General features: G+C 38.3%; 4 protein-coding genes across 8 annotated transcripts in view; 1 reads left to right on the top strand and 3 right to left on the bottom strand.

Annotated features, from left to right (window-relative positions):
* Asap (ArfGAP domain of ASAP) overlaps positions 1–5065 on the top strand; it is a 47219-nt gene extending 42154 nt beyond the window's left edge. For all 3 annotated transcript variants that reach the window (XM_012374459.2, XM_012374456.2, XM_012374458.2), the window contains one exon: positions 47–5065. In XM_012374459.2, coding sequence (XP_012229882.1) covers positions 47–262 — 216 coding nt within the window. In that variant the 3' untranslated portion in view covers positions 263–5065. The remainder of the gene's footprint in view (positions 1–46) is intronic.
* Positions 5066–5265: 200 nt separating this feature from the next.
* On the bottom strand, positions 5266–13886 carry smg (sterile alpha motif domain containing protein 4 smaug). Its single transcript, XM_012374537.2, has 9 exons — positions 13699–13886; positions 11575–11898; positions 11146–11464; positions 10829–11064; positions 10634–10744; positions 10039–10410; positions 9783–9945; positions 9446–9698; positions 5266–9342 (listed from the first exon to the last, which is right to left on the bottom strand). Exons 2-9 carry the CDS (start codon positions 11798–11800, stop codon positions 9175–9177), a joined length of 1848 nt encoding a protein of 615 aa, XP_012229960.1. The 5' UTR covers positions 11801–11898; positions 13699–13886; the 3' UTR covers positions 5266–9174.
* Positions 13887–14857: 971 nt separating this feature from the next.
* Positions 14858–16252, bottom strand: Ype (yippee zinc finger protein). Its single transcript, XM_012374008.2, has 2 exons — positions 15858–16252; positions 14858–15534 (listed from the first exon to the last, which is right to left on the bottom strand). Exons 1-2 carry the CDS (start codon positions 16016–16018, stop codon positions 15345–15347), a joined length of 351 nt encoding a protein of 116 aa, XP_012229431.1. The 5' UTR covers positions 16019–16252; the 3' UTR covers positions 14858–15344.
* A 518-nt stretch (positions 16253–16770) lies between these two features.
* Positions 16771–23885, bottom strand: bbx (bobby sox). 3 transcript variants are annotated; one of them, XM_067351601.1, is made up of 8 exons: positions 23436–23885; positions 20943–21143; positions 20302–20757; positions 20019–20209; positions 19648–19770; positions 19462–19569; positions 19062–19378; positions 16771–18763 (listed from the first exon to the last, which is right to left on the bottom strand). In XM_067351601.1, exons 1-8 carry the CDS (start codon positions 23460–23462, stop codon positions 18675–18677), a joined length of 1512 nt encoding a protein of 503 aa, XP_067207702.1. In that variant the 5' UTR covers positions 23463–23885; the 3' UTR covers positions 16771–18674. The 3 variants fall into 3 exon arrangements, with proteins under 3 accessions (XP_067207702.1, XP_012230028.1, XP_067207703.1); XM_012374605.2 differs by having other exon boundaries at positions 20019–20194; positions 23436–23879; XM_067351602.1 differs by lacking the exon at positions 23436–23885 and adding an exon at positions 22958–23422.
* Between the last annotated feature and the right edge of the window lie 82 nt (positions 23886–23967).

Here is a 23967-nt window from a genome sequence, read left to right as displayed (position 1 = left end):
CCGTTACGCTATTTCGTATTCATTCGATTCTTCTCGTTTCATCCAGCCGACGTCGTCGACCTTGAGCGGCCTCCGACGTTGCCGGGCCTTGTATGACTGCGAGGCCGACAACGAGGACGAGCTCTCGTTCCGCGAGGGCGAGGTCATCATCGTGACGAACGAGCAGACCGACGACGACAACTGGATGGAGGGTGCGTTGGAACGCGCACCGGAGCGGCGGGGCATGTTTCCAATCAGTTTCGTCCATATGCTGCAGGATTAACATTCGGTAAGCCTGAACTCGTTGGCGAGCATCACCAGCACTGCCACCTCGATGAGCGTCGCCAGCCTCGGGCGGAGAAGCTGGCTGAGAAAGCCGAAGGAGTGAACGCGCCCGTTCGAGCCATCTCCGTTTCCGCCGTCTCTTTAGAGCTCGGTGGCAGCCATAAGCGTCCGAAGGAGGGAACGTTAGACGTCAATGAGAGAGCCGTTACCAAGTGAAAAATTACGTCTACATTTTAAGTCTCGTTTCTCATGAATATGTATCAAAAGTATAGGAAATGTTCCATAGAGAGGATAAATTAATATTCATAAAGTAAAATGAGAGTGCATCAACAGAGGCAATTTTGATCACATAAATCACATAAATGTTTCAAAAACTCGAGCGCGAACAGTAGTATAATTATTTTTTTTTTTTTTTTAACGCAAGACAAATTTCTCAGTTAACCTTTTTCGTTTCTCTCTGCGAAGAAAAAACTATTCGAACGAGACGATAAAATTCTGTTATCTCAAAGTAATTATAAGTGCGAAAGATTCTATGTTCACTAACTAGTTTGTGTTATATTTTATTCAACAGTTTACATGTGAGTTTGCGTCTTATCGTCCAGCGGGTTTTTCTGTAATTTATTTATTTTCCGAACACTAAAAGATTCCGAGGCTCTTTTTCTCCAACGATTCGCAGCAGAATTCTCTCCGCTGATGCAGCGCTGTTTCATTTTATGATATTTTAAGACTTTTTAAATCGATTGAGTACTCTAAGAAATTTCAATTCGTTCTCTTGTCATGTATGATGCAACGTTATATCGAGATCTAAGGAAGGATTGTTCTAAGGAAGTTACAAAATAAATTTTGATTTGCCGTCTTGATTCAAGTAGACATCTTCAAGATCTTACAATGAGCCATAATCAATAAATACGTCGTAGATTGTGCTAACTGCGTAACTAAAAAAAAAAATGGTGTGTTAGCTCGGTATTAGTGTCTTACGCTGGATGACAATCATATCGAGATCTTCGAAGAATGAATGTTACCGTCGACAATGAATACTCGGAAATTTCGTCTTGTCATCCAGACACTTATTGTAATGCAGCGGAGTTTATTTTTTTCTCGAAATGATTCTTTAAAAAAAAAACTGATTGTACAAACGCAGGATGTTGGCATTCACGGGTTTCCGGTGTTTGTCGAAGAATGTTGTATCTGAAGAGTTTATACGTAGAGATCTTATTATGTACTCGTCTACTCAAATATTATAACACGGTACGCAAAAATATAATCTAGTTGCAAGTTAGAAATCCGGCTGACAAAGTATAATGCGACGTCGGAAATGGCGTCAGTAAACACACGCGTCGTGCATCGCTGACGTTAAAAATCAGAATTTAAGATTGAACTCCCGGTTGCTGAACCGCGATGCTAAAAAAAAATGTGATATATGATATTTCAAAATGAATTAGTAGTACTATGAAGTAACGCATTAATGAACAAATTGTGAGTCAAATGACATTTTCCATACCAAATGGTTAACGAGATAACGTAGATTTTATCCAAATGCATTCAACTTATATTACGAGAGATGTTCTTAAAAGCAAAAAATACAAACAAGCATCTTTCCCTATTGACAGATAAAAATTAATAATAAATATTTAACAATAAATAATTATATGTAGCTATAGCTAAAGAAATATACAGAGGACTCGAGTAGAAAAGTATGAGCTTTCGATCATATTAAACATGTCTGGGAAATCCTGTATAATACACTCTCGCGACACTTGAACGACGATTGTTCCGCAAAAGGAGAAAGAAAGGTTATGCACAGTTCGCGCGGTTTTCTGGTGTCTCAACGTTCTATTGATCTTTCTATTCTTTTTTTTTTTCCGTACTGCCAATAACGGGATCGATTTAACGTAGGGATAGACGAAATTCATTATGCGAAGCCGTAACTCGTATTTCATATTCAGCGCTAAATACCCATCTAATCCCCGCAAAAGCTTGAGACATATTAAATGCGAGATCTTTCTACGAGACAAATAATCAAACGACAGTACTTGGCGCCGAATGTGAGATACGAAACGAGGGGTGATTAAATTTAGCGTTTGAGAAAAAAGGGAAGGGAGCGAATTTCACGGTCGTCGAGCACGAGATGTTTATACACCGATATTGCATGACACTCAATAGTATTATTAGTATTCGATTTAAGAAACGTCGTTACGAACACGACGATTGTCTGTATATTTTTTTTTTGTAATGCCATACTACGTGTTTAGTCGGTCCTCAAATAGGACGCGGGGCTCGAAAAACCGGTTATTAGCCGCCAAGCGTGCTACGAGCGTGACGGAAACGTGTAACACGACGCGAACAGAGAACACGAAGCTCTTCACGACACGTTATATTATTAATATTCTATTCGAATGTACGAGACCAAAGAGGATTTTGCGAAAGAAGGAGAGAATTGTCGGGAGCACTTGCGGAGCCGTTTTTAATTCGGATCGGCAGCGTGATTGATGTCGCGAAACGTCGATACGTCGATATTCCCGAGCGGAGCGAGAAAAAGCAGCGAAAGCGATATTTATTATTAATGTCACAGCGCGTCAACGCCACTTTGTCGATTGGCGATAAAGCGGCTCCGCAAATTGTCGCGATTCAACAATATTAGTCTGATCGATGGGATCGGCGTGTGTTCCTCGTGTATCCATATAAATATGGATCGTAATATCGATGCTTGGGCAGCACGAGTGATTGCGAGAGCTGCAATTCTTTCCTTATTATAGAGCTTTGTACATAGACGAACGAAAGTTAGAGTATACCGCTGTAACGCTACTAGCTGTGACACTATCTCTTAAGTGTAATTAACTGATTTAAGGGTGCAACGACTAACCCTCATTCAGAATATAGTTGCGAGGAGTTTCTTCAACGATAAAGAAATATGTTCCGATTTTATTCGCAGAAATAAAGACGAATCGCGTTCTTTATGTATGTAGATTGATACATTTTTTTTCCAGGGAAATTACTCGATTGTGTTTTACCGTAAGAAATAAATTCTTTTATTCGATAATTTAAAAAAAATAGTTGAATAAGTTTTCGTAATTTAGTCCCTGCAAAATTCACGAGAGAAGTGCCATTGTCGGAAACGCTCTTTCTTCGTAAACATTTTCCCGCTTTAAAAAAAAAAAGAAACATATATTACTTGTTATTATCTAAAAATAATATAAAGTGATATGGACAATATTACAGGATTTTTAATTCGAACTGCTAGGTTGAGAATCGGTAGTTTGTGATAAAAATTCTTCGATAAGGGCACTCTTAGCGTATCTTTTCCATTTCTTGTCTATTGATTGAAATTTTTTTACATGGTAGCAACATGAACACCAGTAGATGGTCGACTCGTTATCGCGTTTAGGCAAACTAAGATTGTTCTCCTGGAAATCGTCAGTTTGATAGCAATAGATATCGTAAACAAATTAGAGAAGCAGAAAGTAAACGCGGCTGAATGCGATTCTGTTTTTTAAGCGAAAGCGATAAGAGCTCGCCTAACGGATGCTGATACGGTAGTGTTGTATTGAAGTTGCATTATAACTTCAATATATGTAGCAATCTGTAATAAAATGTTGTCTGTTTAATATTAGAGCAACAGTCTTTCATCTCGCTGCATGTTGTGTCGGAACTCGTAAATTTCATCGCATCAAACAGTGTCACATAAATTTAGGGTTCGAAACAGTAAAGCGTGTCGTCGATCTATGTACATACGTGTATAGAGATAAACCTAGAACTTTGCGCGCGTGTGTGTGTGTGTGCACGCGCATGTATGTATGTGTGCGCATGATGCAGAGAGAAGCGAAATAAATTGATGTTTATACCGAACATATACATTAAATTACGAGTTTAGGTTTAAGTACGTGGATACTGTCTATTTAACTGTACGGTTTAAGCGACGACGATTGATTCTTTGCATTTCAAACTTAAGAGTAGCCGTTAGGTAGCTGTAAGTATTTATTATTATTATTTTGTAGCCATTCGTACTAGGCGGAACGCGTGAGTGTGTGAAAGCGAGAATAGGTTCTTCAAATATTTGGTACGAACAGCAAAATGCGTGACTCGAATCGACAGTTGCATATGAGTGATGGACATTGAGCTCTCTGTCTGGCTCTGTATTGCAATCGGAGCTGTCATCTGGGAAGGAATAAAAAGTTTTAATCAACCTCGGCAGTTTTCAAGCTAATTGATTCTCCATCGACATACAAATTCCGAGAAAGGTTAGGAATTTGTTTTTCTTTTTTTTTTTTTTAGATACTTCTGTTATCTAGGTTTGCTGCGTACATTGTCCAGAGCTTGACAGAGAACAAGAAAGGAATTTTCGTTCGTCGAGGCCCGCGGACTGTAACTCATTCTGAAAGGGTCGCGATAAGAGGACTCGGAGAGATAACGGCTCCGTTATCAGGGAATGAACGTAGCACGGATCGTTTTGTACTTGTATCCGATATTTCAACGACCTTGTACCGATATCCCGAGAGAGAAGATTACATTAATATATTAAATCCCTGCGTGTGTACGTAGCCATTCCGTTAGAGATGGCGGGGACGGGCGGGAGAACGGATGATTATACAAGTCGGACAAAATCACACGATTCTAGATTCGGCGGGCGTTCTCGCCGGCACAGGTCTAAATATTTATATATTATGCGGAACGATGACATTGTATCGACGTTTACTATTATCTTTCACCGTTGAAACTGTGCACAACGTCCCCGAGCGGGACGCGACTTCAAAAATGTAACAAAAGAAGAAAATAAATGCTGTTTAGAGAACTATAAAGTCAATCGGTGCGCTCTTTCTTTTATCTTTGTACGCCATCTTGTCGAAAGTATCTAGACACACGTAAGAAATGTCTGAAGCATTTGGGAATCACACTCTTCACTGGATTTAATTATTCAAAATACATGATTTTTCTTCTAACATGACAATAGAAAATAACGTTTTAGGGTTAGCGCAGGGGTGCAATTAATAACAACACATGATGTATGCGTATGAAAAATCTTTTATTGAAAAATGTTCCTTCACGCTACAACGTCAGTGTACCCTCGTCTATTTAACTTTTTATAACAGTACAAAAATTGCATTTTTTACAAGTTGCCCAGCTTACTTATGTGACTAAGGTATCCCAGTTAGCAATCTGACGAATTCGAAGGGTCTTAATACAGCTTATCTAGTATCATCCGGAGAAGCTGCGGCAAAACGTGAACACTAGTACTCCGGCGAGGGTGCGAATCCCCGCGTACAAAAAAGAAAGCGTCTCGCGGCGCGCTTTCCGGTCGCGTTTTTTTCCCTTTTTTCCTTTTCCCTTTAAAGCAAAATCAGTCGCTGCAACGCGATCCGGCTTTGATTGCGCCGGATACAAATTACCATTTGCTATCTGGGTAGTCGTGGACGCCTTCAGCCGGAAACTCGCATCGTCTGGTGCTCGAAATCGCGATCGAGAAAAATCACCCGTGGCGATTACTACCAATCGTCAGTGCGCAACTCTGAGAAGCTGATTGCTGCAAGTATCCGACCAAAGAGTATCCCGCGAACTCTTGCCCCCGCACATATCTACTTTCGTCTATCCTGAACCGAGGTTTAACGAGCGGATAACAGAACACAGCGAACGTGGTACATTTTACTACCATCTAATGGTCGACAAACTCGATATGAAAGTAACGAGTCAAATAAAATAAAATGTGCACACGTGTTTACATATAGGTCCATTAATAAATTGGAAAAGCACAAGGAGTTGGATGCGAGATTTTTCAGTGCTTGCGCATTAATAGAATTAATGACCTGATAATTCTATTAATATTCAGGTACCGGTTCTTCGGATGGAAAAATTTCGTTAACCTCTTCGCGCGACTCTTGTCGTCGGAAAATGGTGCGGCTTGCCGGCTGTCGCTGACATTCGACACTTTCCTTCCGCCGTTATTCGAAGAGAATTATTTCTGTGAACTCCTTGTGATTTTTCAACTTAAGATCTAAAGCATTGATCAAAACACTTTATCGATTTACATTGCATTACAATTCGTTATCGCTCGTTCGTGCGCATCGCCAGCCACGTAACTTCAAACAGCCACGAAATAACCGCCGCTGATAGTTAATTTTGAGCGAGACAAGGTGTCCGGCGATCCTGACAACGGCTGTGAGTAAGTACTAAGTACATATGTTTATACTACACCGTGAAGCTTACCACAAACAACGATGGCGAATAGATTAATGACAATCAAACTGGCAGAAAATTAACGTAGCGGCGGTTCCGACCCTCGGCAGGATTGATTTACACTTTTTTTTTTTCTTTTTTTTTTTCTCCTCTCCCTTTTCTTCTAGCTCTGATCGCTATATATCGCGGATAAAATCTCTCTGCATCCTCTATTAAAGTTCAGGTCCTGCCTTTGTCAGTTGGAGATTAGATGATGCGCTTCGATTAGATGAGATATAAGTAGTAATTCTACACTGAATGAAATTCCTGATGTCGTTTAGGAGCAGTCTTTGAGCTTTCTCGCATGCATTCTCGCTCGGGTCGCTTTATTTATTGCGTGCTTGTATAACATAGTGAAATGCGTATGTGTGTACGTGACTTGATGAGTGTAGTGTGTATATGTGATGTATGCGCGCGCGCGCGTGTGTATGTGTGTCTGTGTAGATGTAATGTGTGTGTGTGTGTGTGTGTAAATACATGTGTCTTATATGTTCGCAGATTTAATGTACAATTAATTAACTATACAGGTTAACTGGTAGAAATTAGAAACGTATCGTTTGACTAGCTTTTGATCATTTCTCTTGAAATTGTCCGCGATATATGTATATGTAATAATATATATATACATATATGACTGATCGGATGTTGTTTGGTGCTGCTGCTATTGCCGCTTGATCGAGTAAAACGTAACGCGTGTGTGAAATGAAATGATGATTAAGTATGGTTATTCCTCTTGTGTATCGATTATATCACTAACTATAGACAGTTCTTAGCTCTTCTTAGCAGGATATTTCCTGGATTCGAGAAATCACCGCGTGGTCTTACACGTATTATCCTCTAGCAGAATATAATTGTTACAATAATCACTATAATATATACTAATTAACTAGCTTTATCTTCTTCAACTTCGGTAATTCTTTCGCTCGATTTTTTTTTTTTTTTCCATCTATCCTTCGTTCTTTCTCTCCCTCTCTCGCTCGCTAATTCTTAATATTTTGACAAGTTTTTCCTTCTTCACAGTCTTCCAATTATTTTATTCACGCGCACAAAATCCGTGCGAACGGAAGGATAATGAAGCATCCAGAAATCTAAACCGACGGATCGTGGCGCGTGAATTAATCAGTCTTTCGTTATTTTTTTTTTTTTTCTTATACTTCACATTAATCGATTATTTTACTCACTAACATTATGCAATTTAATAAATTTAATTTTCTGGTTGCACGAAAAAATATTACGCTACATTACTCGCGACGCTACTTTAACATGCTAAGTAGATTAGATACGATGTATGCTTATAATTTAAAGCCACAGATTTCGATGTCGCGCCACGATGCGTAGCGCCAGTTTGCCCCTCAAAAATTTCACTGCTACTTTTATAATATCAAATTTCTACACTCCTTACATGTTCTTCGCTCGTTTCCTTTCACGTTATAAGGCCTTTAATATCCCTTATTGTATTATTTACTTGCGTTTATAGTAGCTTACCGTTTCATAAAAACGTGAAAAAAAAAAAAAAAAACAGGAACGGGGGGGGGGGATAAAATTGCTGAACCAAATTAAACGTATCACGAGATCTGTGCGCAAACTACGAAGCATACACGCTGCCGTACGTGCTTTTCGGCACAAGGTGAGATTAAGTTGTAAGGATATGCGCGAATGAACTTATACGACCAAGAGTGGCAACCTTTTAAATATCCTCGTTCTAAACGGAGTTATAACAGTATAGTAATAGTAAGAGCGATAGAGTAACAGTAGTGGTGTTTGTAAGAGTAATAATAGTGACGATAGTAGTGGGAATAGTAGTAGTAGTAGTAATAGTAGTAGTAGTAGTAGTAGCAATAGTTGTAGAAGTAGCAATAATAGTAGTAGCGATAATAGTAGTAGGAGCAATAGTAGCGCTAGTTATAGTGATGTAGATAGTAATAATAATAAAAATATAATAATAATAATAGTAATAAGATTAAAAAGAAGTAAAATCAGTCCAGTTATTAAAAATGAATTACATTACGTTGTTATAATGTGTTCAGGCGCATAAAATCAGACGAATTCCATTTCTCAAAATGGATAACACGAAAAATAATATTGCAGAACATCGCATGGTGATGTAATGTCATTTTTTCCGCCTTTCATTTCTCGCATTTTTATATGTTTTAAAATTCCTTTCTCATAAAATTCTATCATACGCATTGTGTATATATATACTTCTTTTTATATAATATATTTATATATACGGATGCAGCAAATAGAGTCGAGGAAAGAATCTATCTCCTTAATAACATTTGGCTTGCCAAATTTTGTCAATTAAATAGTAAATTGCATCAGATATAATAAAAAATACAATTTACACGTGTAAGTGTAAGAGTCACTCGATCTTCACTGAGTGACCTCATGTCTATTTCTCTCTCACTCTCTCTCTCTCTCTTTCTCTTTCGCGTGCGCGCTTAGCAATGTCGCACGTGTCGGACATTTTTTTTCCATTTGGTAGAGCTATTAAAGCGTAAGTATTATTCACGCAGGGATATTCGCACAAATAATATGTGTCGTTGAAACTCTCACTTTAAAATCAATGACTTACACGCGCTATCTCGCTCGCTCGTGTTTTGGCAAACAGAGTTTCTCTAAAATGAGTTTTCGGAATCGAAAATCCGAAAAGAATTGCTCTAACGGAACTTACGATAAATTCTAGGACATGAATATGGAAGATTAGGCCTCACCAAATCCGCCGATCGCTTGCTCAGTCATTCTCAAGCAGAGAGATTCCAAACGAGAAACGATTTCCGGTTCCGTTGTTTCGTTCGTCCCGTTAGCGGACTGTCCCAAAAAATGATCCCGCGGCGCACTGTGCGTACGTTGCAACGTTTTCTGCAACTGCTGTAAAGTGCGTTTCAAAGTGCATTAATGAACGGAACGGAGGCGACGTTATCGATTATAAATAAAAAAAAAAAAAATTGTCAACACGAAGACTTCTCTTTACCTGCAAGCTGGTCTCTTGCAGACTCGGTCTCTTTTCAGTCGTATGTACACGCAAGTTGTTGGTATTCAAGTTGTTCATATTCTGATTCTGATTATTTTGCAAATACGGAGTAGATATACTGTTTCTGTGCGGGGTGATCATAAACTGGGTGTGTGTGTGAGTATTATGAATGTGGTTCAAATTCATCGGCTTCCGGTTGTGCTGTTGCGGATTGCCATACCTCCTGTTATTGTAACCGTAATTGTGTTGCCACCTAAAATCATCGCGCGTTTAATAATACACATTATTTCGTATTTTCTATCTGATAATTTGTAAAAAAAAAAAAAAGACAGCTTACTTTGGAGTTGGTCGCGGATTGCCAAGTCGGCTGCGCCATTGCTGCACTTTCTCCTTCTGATTCGGGGTAAAACAGTCGTGTTGCAATACTTTCTCCAAGATGTTGACGCATCCGCACAGAATACCATCCTCCATATTTTCCATCAGAACCAATCTACTGCACACTAAAGGAAAAAGATCATGTAACGATTTCCTTTCAAGCAATCTACATGAAATTTTAGTAGCAAAAAAAAAACCCCCCGCGTTCTTCTACGTACACTTTCCGAGCACTTTCGTAAACTGCGCAGGGATATCTTGCTGATCGTTTTCCTGACTCGGCTTCATGGGAGTGGCTATTATTGTTTTCAGCTCGTCCACCGTATTGATGAGTAGTGACGAACCCTGCGAGAACGAGGTGTTCTGCGTGCCATCATGGACGTTAGGCATGAGACTTTTCTCGAGATTCAAAAGCGTGTTGTATCGCTGCTGCAGTTTAGCAATCGAAAGAGCCAGCTTGTGCCTCGCGCCCTTCGTAACTCCTTGCTCCGCCAATTGATCCTCCGTCAATTGCAACATATCCTCGTAACTCATGTTAACGAATAAGTAGCTGTACTTATGGAGACGTAATGTTTTAAGCCATGCGTGTACATCTAAAAAAGCAAAGGCGAGAGTTAAATATCGAGGATAAAAGAGATCTGAATGTATCACGGATGGCTCTGAGAGAAGGATGCGGTTAAAAAGTTCCACGATTTTAAAATATTGGAGAGAAATTATCTAAAAATCTGAAGCTTCATAAAAAGGCCATGGAGACTGAGCCTTCTTTCGGCCAATCCGTTTATTTTTATTCAGTACTAGAATCATATTTCAATCTACCTCTCATGCCGCTAGCGAGCGAACGATTTGAAGCATCATCCAAACGACCTTCGCTACCGCTACTCGCGCAGGAACTTTGCGGGCTCAATGGACCCAAACCAATAATATTGCCTACGTAAAAATGATGGCCGTTTAAGGAAGTACGAAGAATATTAAAGATAAATGAAATTTTTACAAAATATAATCAGAAATTACTGGTATGATCTCCGGAGACACTGAAGCTGCGTGGCTTGTGTCTGGATGAATTGTTTGCGTTGGTACGCTCAACGATTTCGAGATGATGCGACGGTGCCACAGGTGGCGTCAGGCTGTTTGAACGACGTTGACGATTAACGGATACTGGAAATTGTACAAATGGAGATCTAGCCATATTAAATAGATTCGTCTGATCATCATGCTGCTTGGAATTCCTCTGCCATGGAGTTTCCCATCTTATAAAAGAAAGCAAAGTTTAAAAAAATTGCAGATGAAACATCATTTGCCCTGCTCATTTCAACTCGATTCTCTCTTACTTGATTGGAGTATTTGGATAATCTTCGAAACCGGTAATCGATGGTGTACCACTGATACGATCTTCCAAATGTCTGAGCCACTGAGTTAAAGAACGTCTGTCTTGACTAGTTATAGCTGGATGTATCAGGGTGTAGCTTAAAAGTTGCTGGGTTTGTTCTGTAAACTGCCCGGTGCTCACACAATGGCTCACTAATTCAGGTATTGCTACTAGATAGCTTTGTTTGCACTCTATATTCCCGGGCCTTAGCAGGGGCAAATGCGTCAGAAGCTGATTGATCGCAACTTCTGTCGATTCTGTCAGCAGCGAGTTGATGTAACCTGGAATACAATGTATATAACATTAACATGCTTGCCGTATTATATATGGTATCTCATTAAGCCACATATAACGTTATTATTCAGTATGGGATATATAAGCGTTGAATTACTTGGATTATTGGCATTTATTTCCTTTGTGTCCAATTCGGACACAGAGTGCAGAGAATGTTGCACCGCTTGAGCGAGGAACCTCGCCTGAACTGCGGGTATGCGACGCAACAATGCATAGAGAACGACAGTCTGTTCGCACTCGTTCCATTGAGAAAATACACGAGTGAGTTCGCCCACTTGTTCGTTAAAGGGAGCACCGGTTGTCCACTTCATTTCGGATCGCATCAAAATCTCTCTTCCACTGCAGTCTTTAAACTATCACCCAAGCCAAATACACAGCACTCGTATTCACAGTCTTCAAATAGCTGATTAACGCCAGTACTCTGTTGTGAAAATAAAAAAAAATTTCTCTCAGAAGATTCAATCATTTTTCTGTACAAAAGTTACAATCTTATAAGAATGTTTCATTATATGCACGAAACAATGTGAATTATCCGGTTAGTTTCAATATTTTAAATAACTTTATCAAAACAATATTTTATTTTAATATTTATTTTAATAGTAAATAAATATTTATTTTGATAATTTTGATAACCTTTGGACAGATGTAATTGTTTGGGAAAGTATGTAAGCATAAGCATTAATCTTTCATATCTTTCCTAATCTACATGATAAAATATGTACGCCTACATAAAGAAATATAATTCCATAAGATAAAAACAGAAAAAATCTACACACATAATATATATTGTTTATTTTAAAAATAGCATGAGTTCAGTTACTTAATAATTTATTAAAATCGACAAAATTGTTGCAATTCTATATACATCTCGTAAAAAAATTCATCTTCTGGGGCTAAATTTACGATGTTATCAAAAATATATGACTGAAATCGAGAGAATTCGGCGAACAAAGAATTAAAAACTTACCAACGCCTGATTATTGAATAACCGGTTTGTGGATGATACAGATATATGTTACATTACACACATATACACTCTTTAAATGACAATCGCATTCATATGCTACACAACTGAATGCATTAGGTTTTTACAGAATTATTGCAAGCGACTCGCATTATGCGCTAGAAGCGAGCGAGTAATTATTACAGCGACGCGTCTCTTTGTTATTACATCATCCGGCATGTTGAATTCTGGCAAATCTTTCATTACCGCCTGCGAGCGAAAAATCGCCGTCTGCGAGCGAAAAATCGCCGCCTCCGCGCGCACGTCAGCCGTGCAAGGCACAATACACCGAATTCAGAGTGCGTAGGCGCGACATAACCTCAAACTCCGTGTATATACGCCGATAAGAATTCCGCTGAGGTCAAGTTTGTTTACCCCGCGCGCGATGCGTGTGTATTTATAGCCTTTCCTGCTGCGATCCGTTCGGCGGTGCAATGGCATCGCGCGCGCGAGACGGCGAACGCGACGTGGAGGGCGGATGAGGAGGTAGAGGGGGGACAATCGCGAGGACGCGAGGGGAGGCCGATAAGATTTTACTTTTCCTTTTTCAAATCGAAAAGCGTCGCGATCGCGAAACGATTATGAGGCGATTTTCACAGGATTCTCCACAATTCCGTTCGATTTTGTGTGAAATTCGCTATAGGAAGCTCCTACATCAGAAATCGTCGATGTTCGCCCTTGTCAACGTCGCGCGCCGCTTGTATATACACATATATACGTTCGACGTCACAAGTCGGAGACAAGCAAAAGAGAGAACGAGAAAGAGAGAGAGAGAGAGAGAGAGAGAGAGAGAGAGAGAGAGAGAGAGAGAGAGAGACACAGCAAAACCGGTAGTGATGAGAAAGAGACGAAGATACATAACATATCATGGCTGGCGGGGGCGGGGACGAAGAAGGGACGAAAACATAGGAGAAAAAAAGATCATGTTCGGAGTCGCCGTGGCTGCTGACGATCGTCTTGCACAGGGGACGATCGAAAACTGACGCACGGCGTCGGGGGTTTCGGAGGAGAGGCGAACGTCTAATACGAGATGTGGGTGATCGACACTGTGCGATCGCCCGGATGCCGAAACGCGACGACGAAGTGAAGCGGCAAACAGTATCGCTTGCGGCGGTCGCGACGCACCGATGTCGTCGGACAAGCGTAATCCTCCTTTTCCCTCTTATTTTTTTTTTCTTTCCTCCTCTCTTTCGCGGGTTAAATATAGCTTGTAATTACCGTGCACGAAGCGGACCGACGAGTGACAGCTTCTACTGGCACGGTCCTTCCTCTCGGCAGCGACGGCAGCCACGATGCACAGTTTACAGCATTTTACTCGGTATTCGATCGAGAGAAACATCTATCCACCATGCGGCGCGGCGGGACTACGTGATCACACTGCTCTGCTGTTCGCTCGGCTCGTTCGCGGCGTCACGCACTTCGAAGATTGGTAGCTCCGAACGCAGCAGCCAATCACAGCGCGCCGGCGGGCGCGGTTCATTTGTCTCGCGAGTGCGTCGACCGCGAGCAGCTGGTAACGTGAACGTCTACAAGTTGTTTGCTACCACCTCTTTTCTCTCTCTCGCGATAACAGATTCGTAGTTGAAGCATAATACATAATTGGTTCATCCTCAGAAGGACGAATAGCATTTTAGAAAAATGTTTGGAACTTTGTGTTGAAAAAAAGGAACGTTATGTAAAAGTATTGAAAAGAATTGTGCTTTAAAAACGCAAACTGATGAAGAAAGTAAAATTGTATAATAAATACATTTAAGATTCTGTACGCGCGTTCAGAATAAATTTACTCATTTGCTTCCTGATACACGTCTTAATCTTCTTATTTCAAAGTTAGACATGACAGCTTATTAAAATCTGTGTATTCTCACAATCTGATAAATATGGATGAATAATTTTTATAATAAATTTGTGAAGTCATGCGATAAGAAAGTTCTAGTTTGTTCAGACTTCTTTTTAATTTCAAAATGCATCGGAAAATTAATAAGACAGCTGTACAGATTTGATTTATGTTCGTTATAAATCTTATTGAAATGATATCAGTAATAATTGACGTAAAGATGTTATCCTCTTCGATGATTATCTGTTAAATAGAAAGACAAATCAATGTGACCGTATGTTCAAAATACTGATTTGTTATGAAAACAATATTTTCTCATACATTATCTTCTGATAGTTGGACTTAAAATCTTTTATGTAAATTAAACTGTAAGTTTTGATTTTTATTTTATCTATAATGCACTTAGATTTATGTCAGTACTGGACATTTATCGCCAAATATAAATGATTATTGCCTTCTTATTTGTATTGGACAAAATTTTGATTTGAAAAATATTTAAAATTAATTAATATTTATTAGAAGGGTATAAATGAAATACATAGATACTGTCCCATTTATGCTTATATTGCACTCTCTCATAGATGTACAGTTGCTCAATTCTACATACTCACGTTTTCTTAATTTTCTTAACGTACATATTTGCCATTAAAGTTTGTGATGTTCCATCTATATGTACAAGAAAATATTAATGATGCTTACTCTTATACGGATTCAACGATTGTCGTGAACAAGATCTGATACAAATGGTATACTAAATTCAAGAATAACATAAACAAGGACAGGTTTTGAAAAGTTTCTTTGAATAAAAAAGAAACCACACCATATTCACGAAAATGTTGAACACTGGTTATCACAATTACATCACAATCAATGTTGTCAATACTTAATTACACAAACATGTTCGGCACTAATCAAAAACAAGATTAAAACCGAACAATATGAAGATTATAATAACTTATGTAAGAAAACTATGTTAGTTATTACTTAATATACTAAATGCTATGTAGTATAAATATTATGCTGTATTATATTAATTATTCTCATTCAATCCATCACTCTCTGTGACAAGAGCTCGCTCCAAGATAACACGACCTTCTTTGTAGCGCTGCTGCTCATCTGTTGCAAATTCGTACACCCATCCGAGCTTAGCGTCACAGTTTTTGCAACTGACATCTCGAACCATATGACGACCTGTCAGCATCACTCTATCTTGTACCTCGCTATATATTACAAAGTTAAACTTTTGAGAAAAGGCACAAAATGATATATGAGTGTGGATTTAATATTCACAATATTGTTTTTAACATCATATATATTGTTTTTCTATCTTGCATTTTATTCATAATACTTTTCTACTGATTGAAATAATTTATGGACAAAGAATAGTTAAAAAGAATGCAATATAACAAATGGTTCAATGCCACAATGGCAGGAAGTGAAAGCTGGATGTAAATATGCTGGATGTAACAATGCACAAAGCTGTCATCTTTTATCAGGACTTTATTTGATGCGATTAACAACGCGAAGGTATAAGCTAACATACCTATAATTCAGATTGACGACTTTGTTAAAAAGAAATGCACGTCCCGTGGCACCCGTGAAGCGTGTGCTTACGAGGTTTGCCCTGTTGGTGAGATTAGTGTCACAGGAAGCACAAGAGAATAGGCGAGTGCCACCGATATGTTCAAGAAATATTACTCCCATTTCGAATAAAGCTAAACAATCTGTCAAAATCAATTCACTATCGGCAACAATGATGTATTTAGTGAATCAATACGCGTCACGGCAACGAAAGTCACACTGTCAATGTACCATACTGCTTTAGCTGTGTACGTATATATATGTATATATACGTGTTAAATGTATATCAACATTTGAAGTAGGAATGTTTTTATCATACATCATAGATCACGAGAATATAGAATCGAAACTTCCAATGTAAAATATAACGTGCAGGAAAAGATGCATGAACAATGCATGAATATTTAGAAACGAATTTTTATCTACATTCGAACCGGAAATGTATACTTCAGGTATCAAGCTTCTATAGAATTTGAATGTTCCCGCGCGATAAAAAAAACTTTATTAGAAAATCTTAACTTTCGTCTTTTGATAACATTTTTTTCTTGTAAATGACAACTATTTTACATTTTACATTTTAATTACACAAGTATAGCGTAATTATATTGCTATGTAATGAGTACAATATTTTTATTATTAGTAATAAATGTGAATGAATGTGAAAAGAATATTTTGAAAATCTTTATATATTTAAATACTCTTTATAATTACATATTTGGATAAAATTTTAAAAGTACAATTGTTCAAAAACTATTTGTGATAATCATATTAATAAGTAATATTTTATACTTTTCTAACAAATAAATAAATGACATGAAAATATTTATAGTACAAGATAAGATTACAAGTATGCATAAACAATTGTGAATAAAATGTTACATCAAAATATTATATCTTTATTATTCATATAAATGGTATACAATATGTACACGTATATAGACTCGTGTAAATTACATTCTTTTAAAGCTAGGTACATAGATGTTTTGTGCAGTAAAATTCGAAACATTCTCCCCTGATTTTATGAAATCGTCCGATCTTTATACATTGGCAACTAAGCCCGATTGTAAAGTCCTGCACCAACACAGTCGCAAACTGCGATAGGTACAAATGTAAAAGTCAAAATGCGGTCAGAAGAGCGAAATAAATCTAAAATATATTGTTGGTCGGTTATTTAATTATTATGTTCATATCTCTTCAAGGCACATTTGAAATATAATCAGTACATTCCTTTGCAAACTACGGAGAAACCTATTAACGTTAGATACTCGTTCCTATCACTTTACAAACAGTTTACAAAGTTAAATCGTTAATCAAGTTACAGAGTTTTATATACATATATAGAAAGATAAAAGGAGAAAAATAGAGAGTTCTATATATATATATATTTATAGAGAGAAAAGTAGAGAAAACGAGAGAAAAGGAAGAAAGAAAATCAATAGAAAAATATAAAATATTAAAAACTCCTTTAGCCGAAATCACAGACAAGTCTCTTACTTTCTCAAACAGAGCACAAAGTCGCATCCTTTCGTGGTCTTAACGCTAAATATAATAAGATATATAGTTGATATAAATATTATAAATATACATTTATATATGTAAATAGTCTTATCACTCTATTACATGCATACACGGAGAGATACATATGCATTTCAACATACACTTCTCTGTACACACCCGAAAAAATCTATACACATTTAAACTGACATATGTAAGCGCTCGTTTATCGCGTGTATGCATGTGTGAAACATGTAAACAGTGGTCGCATATGTATATATATATCCATATTTTGATTATATCCTTTTTGATGATCAGGTCGTATCGTGAAGGATATTCCATTTCGTACTTTTATATAATACTGCACCTATACCTATGTACATCGAATGCCGGTAGAATATAAAATAGAATACAAGGTAAAAGATATTTTCGCATCTCGGATATCGAAAAATAGATTCACCTCAAATTTCGCAGGTTGCATTTATGATTTCCGGCAAATCGATACAATGGAATCACTAACTCATGCCAATTCGCGCACACAGCTTCGTGAAAGAAAAGTAACGAGTTAAGGAATTAAGATGTAAATATTCCATTAAAAAAGTATAGAACAATATACAAGTTTTTGTCTGTTCATACTGTGTCTTATTTCTTCGATTCAACCTATCTTCACATAGACGTCATAGCTTTGCGTTATCTAATCAAGCTCATTGTTGGCTCTGATTCATAAAATCTTATGAAAACTTCAATAAAATAAATTTAGATAAATCTAACAGAGAAAAGTACTGATAATTCGAAATGTTGTTGACAAAACTTAGTAACGCGTGATAAAATATTTACTACTTGCATTTTAATTAATTATGTACTAGCTAACTCAACTATTTTATGCACAATTAAACAAAAATAACATTATATGCTTTTCCAAATTGTGTTTGGAATAAATCAAAGGAAAAAGATCATTTTTATCTTCCTATTTTGTGTTGGTAGAACACATTCCAATTTAAAAAAAAATACCTCTCTCATATACTGAAATATAATGGAATAGTCTATAGTCGATAGCAGTCATAATATTAATATTCGTAATAATAAAGAGATTAACAATAAAGATATTAACAATAATCATTACGTTATTGATACCATAACAGTATCGTTCATAACAGCACTTGGAGAAATATTTTCTAATCCCGGTGAAGTAGGAAATTGTGTATGGAGAAAACTTAATAAAGTTTTGGTTTAATAGTGCGACCTTACGTAACCATAATTCGCTACTCATTGATGGGTAACACAATTAAGCATTATTTTTGGTAAGTTTTGTTCTGTTGGCGGCAACTGTAGCGAGACACTCTAGAGCTTCAAGATCTGGAGGTGCGCACCAAGCTATTAATATGCAAAATATTAATTAAAGCAACAAGAATTGAAATATTTCATTAAAATAGATAAATATTACAAGCATTAAAGTGCCAAAATTTAATTTTTGAATGGAGAGCAAGAAATTATATTAATTACAATTAAAATTATACGCAATAAATTTCTTTTCTGTTTGAAGTATTTTAAAAATTATTCAAAAAATATGATGTATATTTTTGATTGTTACAAAATTAACATCTATATTAAATATATTAAATATATCAAATTGTGATGTTTTCAGCTAATGTTGAAAGAAATAATAACTTACATTTATTTGGTTCTTGATCCTCAGAATGCTTACTGGAATTCATTGCCGCAGCGTTTCTTGTAATGCTCTGCTTTCGTGCTTTTCGTTTCTGACTTCCAACCAGGGCTTTTTCTGATTCCTCGTAATATTCGTTTGCCGTATTCATTCTTCGAGTCTGACTATTAGAAGACGGATTATTCTGATGCCTCTTACTTGTTGAAGAGTTATGCTTTTGTAGAATTTTCTTTTTCTTCGTACGTTGTTGCTTTTTCTTTTCTTGAAATTCCTCTAAACTTAAAGATGGTAGTGCTTCGATCTTCTTTTCCAGATTGAAGTCCCTGCAGAAAGTTTATTATATATATAATACATGTTTTTATTTAAAAAATTACACAGATAAAAAAAAATAACTCAAAAAACATACTCTGCTCGAAATCTTTTACGAGCCGTCCAAGGTCCGTAATCTACTTCATTTTCTGCTCCTTCAGTTTCTGTGTCCTCAGGCTTGGAAGCTTCCATGTTTCCTTCAGCACTAGATATATTAAAAAATTATTATTATATACAAAAAGTAGCAAATATGTCGCAACATAGCTGAGGTTTGATCAAATACCTCTCCACAAGATGTTCCAATTCTCCACGAGAACTGTTTCCTCCTTCACTGCTCAAGGAATCTGTCTTTTCACTGACATTTGAAGAAATGGAATTCCTTCTTTCGGTTGGGCGTTCATCAGGTCTGAAACAATGAAAGATACGCTAAAGGGTACATTTTGTAACGTTTAATGATGTCGTTATGTATCACTGCACAATTACACGATACAAACTACTTGATATATAATGACATCGTTTAAAAGTTGCATTACAGAATAGAGAGCTATATTTGAAGATATATCTGGAGAAATAAAAATTCTCTATAAAATTAAATAGTCGCTGATACTTTACATGGTCTCGAGAGATCTTACAAAAATTAATTTAATTATCTACCCATTATTTCCCGCTGGTCGTCTTCGTTTGGTTTGTTGGCCAGACGGTCCAATATTTTTCATTTGTTCAGCAAGGAACTTCTGATAACGTAAGCCTTTACACGTTCTCTCACTGCGAAAGTTCTCCTCCGGTTGTGTCACAAAGGAATTTATTGCATTTTTCTCATCCTCTATGATCTGAAAAGAGAGAATCTTTAATTGATCATAAATCAACAAATACACTGCAATTCGTGCAATTTGAAATACTTCACAAAGTCGTTTTCGTACAGCAAATCGATTCTTACCGTTTCATGTTGTTCGTTGTTGTTAGACTCAGCCTGTTTCCTTTTCTTTTCACCAAAGAGGTCTATCTTAAAGTCCCTTTTCTGATTATCTTGGAAAGGTGATTCCGTATATCGTTTTTTAGGTGGCTTTGGAACAGCGTCAATTTCTGTAACGATACCATTAACTGTTCCCTGTTCCTCGGATGTCTCTGTCTTCTGAGGAGTGAAGAGAGAGCTGAGTCCACCAATCTGCGATTCATCCGCTAATTTGCCTGGTTGAATTGATTGTCCGTCCCGTCTATCTGTCTTTGTACAATCGGAAGACTCATATTCAGATTTGACACTATCTGTGGGCTGTGCACCACCACTTGATTCCTGCTTCTTGTTTGTAGGCCTAGTATTTAAAGTACGTAGTGGAGGTGCTGGTAATTTGTACCACTTGAAGTCGGGATTTGCATTTAAGAATGCATCCTTGTACTGAAAAGAAAAGAAAATATTTTATTATGTTATGTAACTGTATGCTACATAATGCACAGCATGATATGCTGTTTGTATACAAAACTGGTGATAAACTTGAATGAGCGATATTTTTTTTCTTAATAAATTTTCTTTCAATATTCTGCAAAATAGTTTATCAATTTCTCAAATGTGATTACACTTACTTCCTGTGCAAGATTTGTATAGGAACGCTTCTGATCAGGATGAAGGGTTGCCCACCACTCACCCAAGACCCTGGTGACTGCCCTATTTTCTAAATGTGGAAAGCCAGAACGCACTGAGCCACGATGTCTCTTACAAAAAATTAGAAATGCATTCATGGGACGTCTTGCATGATGGGCTGGCTCCCTTGTTTCACGTGATTCCTATTTATTTGCACAATAATTTACACCATTTAGCATCTAGTATATAATAGTCAAATTACAATTGTATTACAAATATATGACAGAATGTATAAGAAATTCATTTCATTCTTTTCCCAAATGGGTGTGGCTCACATGGATGTATATTTACTTCATTAATAAATTTGATAATGAAAGTGTCCCACTTAACAGTAGCTATTGTGAATTTAACAATAGTTTTTAGGCAAATTATCCGTCTTTTTATATAATTTACAAATATTTTTATCAACTTTATTCAGCAAACATTACTGCAAAGAAGCGGAGAAGCAAAAAATCTGAATTCGCATAATTTAAACTTAATTCAATTCGTTCTTAATTGCAATAATATTTATCCATTATGTAAATACATTTTTTAATCTTTATCTTCAAGAATTTCTAACATAAATTTTGAATCCATTATTTAAATACGCATTACTACATATTCCGACTAACATGTTTACAAATCTAGACAAACAACTAAAATGCCTCTCTCTTTCTCGCTCTTGCGTTAGGAAATACACACCCGCGGTGTGTATCATCAAGTTTTGCATCATAGCCGTAAGTAGCCATGTTGCTGTATTGGTGAAGCCTTAAAATGACACAGCCTGTCAGTATCTGAGGTCGCATATCGCCTGCTTAAACTTTTACATTCGACATTGAAACCACATCCGCGATTCGGCCGATCGATTCGGCTGAGGGGGGAAAAAAGGATGCACATGAGAAAAACCAGATCTGATTTCGCGTTATCATAATTAAAATGCATAAGAAAGTTCGTCACGCGTGAGAGAAAAACTAGTACTGTGCACACAAAATGGATCATGTATACACAATTGCAACATATGTCTCAACGCATTAGCGAGACGCGCCTGTGTGAAATGTACGATATTTCATCCGTACGATCATTCAATCGGAAGAATCCGGAACACGCGAGCTCTCATGCAAATCATCCCGTTCGTCGCACTTATTCGTAATGACACGATGTTTTGTGATCGGTAATCGCGTTCGCCGTCCGCGAAGATGGATAGCGTGCGGTAATTAATGCACGACGAAAATATACAAGCAATCGCCCCCGTTTTGTTTCACGCCGAGCAATCGATTCGATGCAGCAAACTGAAAAAGCGCTTATCGACGGACGAGATACAAAGCGCGATATTACGCGACGAGGCGATGAGAATTCTCGATTTATCAAACGGGACTTCCGCGGGGCGAAAAAGGAGAATCCGGGCATGGCAGACGGAAAGTGAATTGCAGCTCGCGTAATTCTCGACGCGGCAGGCACGTCAGTTTTTCTCACGATATCGACACTTCGGATCGTCGATTTTCCCGACGAGACATTTTGTTGTTGCTGTCTGTCTTTCTAACGTCGCCGAGAAACGATCTCGAGGAGAGCTGTCGCATATGTTGTTTTCCGCGAGGACTGCGTCGAACCGAGTCGCGCTCGTGATCGACTGCGATCTCCCAGAATGTTCTCAGAAAAGCTCGCTTCTTTGTGTGCCAGATTTTGTCGCACGAGCGTTCGCGAGAAATTCCTTGATGTGAAAAAAAGCTGAAAGAAAAACAGACGAAACCCGTTCGACGGGAATTCGTGGCGCTCAAGCTGTCATATATGCTGCGGCTCGCGTTCAACGCTATTGTACGGCGTTGCGCTTTGATTGCATCGTCAGCAAAATTTACGGAATGCCCCCGCGAGCGCGCGGATAAGAAAAACGAAAAAAAAAAAAAAAAAGAAAAAAATAGATCGCCGAGAGAATGCATCAATAATTTTCCGAGCTTATCGGCGGCCTAACGCGAGCACTCACATCATCGCTGTAATCGTCCTGCATTTTCGTCCGTCTGTCACAACGTCGCACCGATACCACTGTTCGTCACACACTGACAGCTGCTCGGCTGACCGATGTAAATACGGCGAACCGACTGCGCGGATCTTTGAATGAAGACGAGCGATTATCCGAGAATGCGGGCGCGCGGGGGACGTCCGCACTTCGCGTTATCCCGGGGATTCGTGCGCCGTTCACACCGATGTGACAAACGCGCCTGTCATGTCCCGTCTTCGTTCTCCTCGTCGCACGTACGTCGCCCGTTTGTCGCGCACGACGTATGACAGGCCGCGAGAGCCGGACGGATCAGCCGTGACTTTTGACACAAAAGCGACGCGCCGCGCATGCACGTTTCGCCCCATGAAAATGACGGACGATATTCCAAGTCGCCGTCGACGTTCTCACGCGCATTTCTCCCGTCGGCGGAAAAATCCGTGATGTACCGCGACACCTCACTCACCTTACGTTGTTGCTCGTTGGCAGCCATTTCTGATTTCACTTGACAATTCACTCAGCAGCGCATAATACAGACACAGATAAAGCTGCGCTCTGCACACTTGCCACTCCACGACCGCCTGACTCGCTTGCTCGCACGCTTTTCTCTCTCACTCGTACACCGATGACTTGCTTCATCCGTCTTTCTCGCGTCTACGCTCGCTGTCTCCCACTCCGCTTTTCGTCTCGTTCCCACCAACGTACGAGCTTGACACACAGACCGTTCGCGGCCCACGTGAGAGAAAATTCTCGTAGGATACGGTGTGACGTTCCCCGTTCGCTCTCTCACTTCTCTCTGCGCTCGCGATTCCTTGTTCACGAGCCGAGTGTGTTTCGTTCACTTCCTGTGACGTCCGGAAACATCAACGGAGGAGCGCTCGCGAACAAAAACGTCACGATGTATTCACGATCGTTGCGATCTGTAATCATTGCGAACGAGCGCAAGTTTCAAATCTTCGCTGATGAGCTCTTCAATGAAATGTCGCGTGGCTATTGAT

Source organism: Linepithema humile, chromosome 3 (assembly GCF_040581485.1).
Source record: "Linepithema humile isolate Giens D197 chromosome 3, Lhum_UNIL_v1.0, whole genome shotgun sequence".
Lineage (NCBI taxonomy): Eukaryota > Metazoa > Arthropoda > Insecta > Hymenoptera > Formicidae > Linepithema > Linepithema humile.
The sequence above is the reverse complement of the archived record's forward strand: the minus strand, read 5'-3'. Positions and strand labels throughout refer to the sequence as shown.

Excerpts from the sequence above, each read along its gene's own strand:
- smg (XM_012374537.2), bottom strand. The coding sequence starts at position 11,800 with ATGCGATCCGAAATGAAGTGGACAACCGGTGCTCCCTTTAACGAACAA. Across the intron at positions 10,745-10,828 it reads TGTCTCCGGAGATCATACCA|GCAATATTATTGGTTTGGGT; the intron begins GTAATTTCTGAT and ends ATTTTTACGTAG. Across the intron at positions 10,411-10,633 it reads GCTCGCTAGCGGCATGAGAG|ATGTACACGCATGGCTTAAA; the intron begins GTAGATTGAAAT and ends TTGCTTTTTTAG.
- Ype (XM_012374008.2), bottom strand. The coding sequence starts at position 16,018 with ATGGGAGTAATATTTCTTGAACATATCGGTGGCACTCGCCTATTCTCT. Across the intron at positions 15,535-15,857 it reads GTCGTCAATCTGAATTATAG|CGAGGTACAAGATAGAGTGA; the intron begins GTATGTTAGCTT and ends TGTAATATATAG.
- bbx (XM_067351601.1), bottom strand. The coding sequence starts at position 23,462 with ATGGCTGCCAACGAGCAACAACGTAAG. Across the intron at positions 20,758-20,942 it reads ATACAAATCTTGCACAGGAA|TACAAGGATGCATTCTTAAA; the intron begins GTAAGTGTAATC and ends TTTTCTTTTCAG. Across the intron at positions 19,379-19,461 it reads CGTAAAAGATTTCGAGCAGA|GGACTTCAATCTGGAAAAGA; the intron begins GTATGTTTTTTG and ends AACTTTCTGCAG.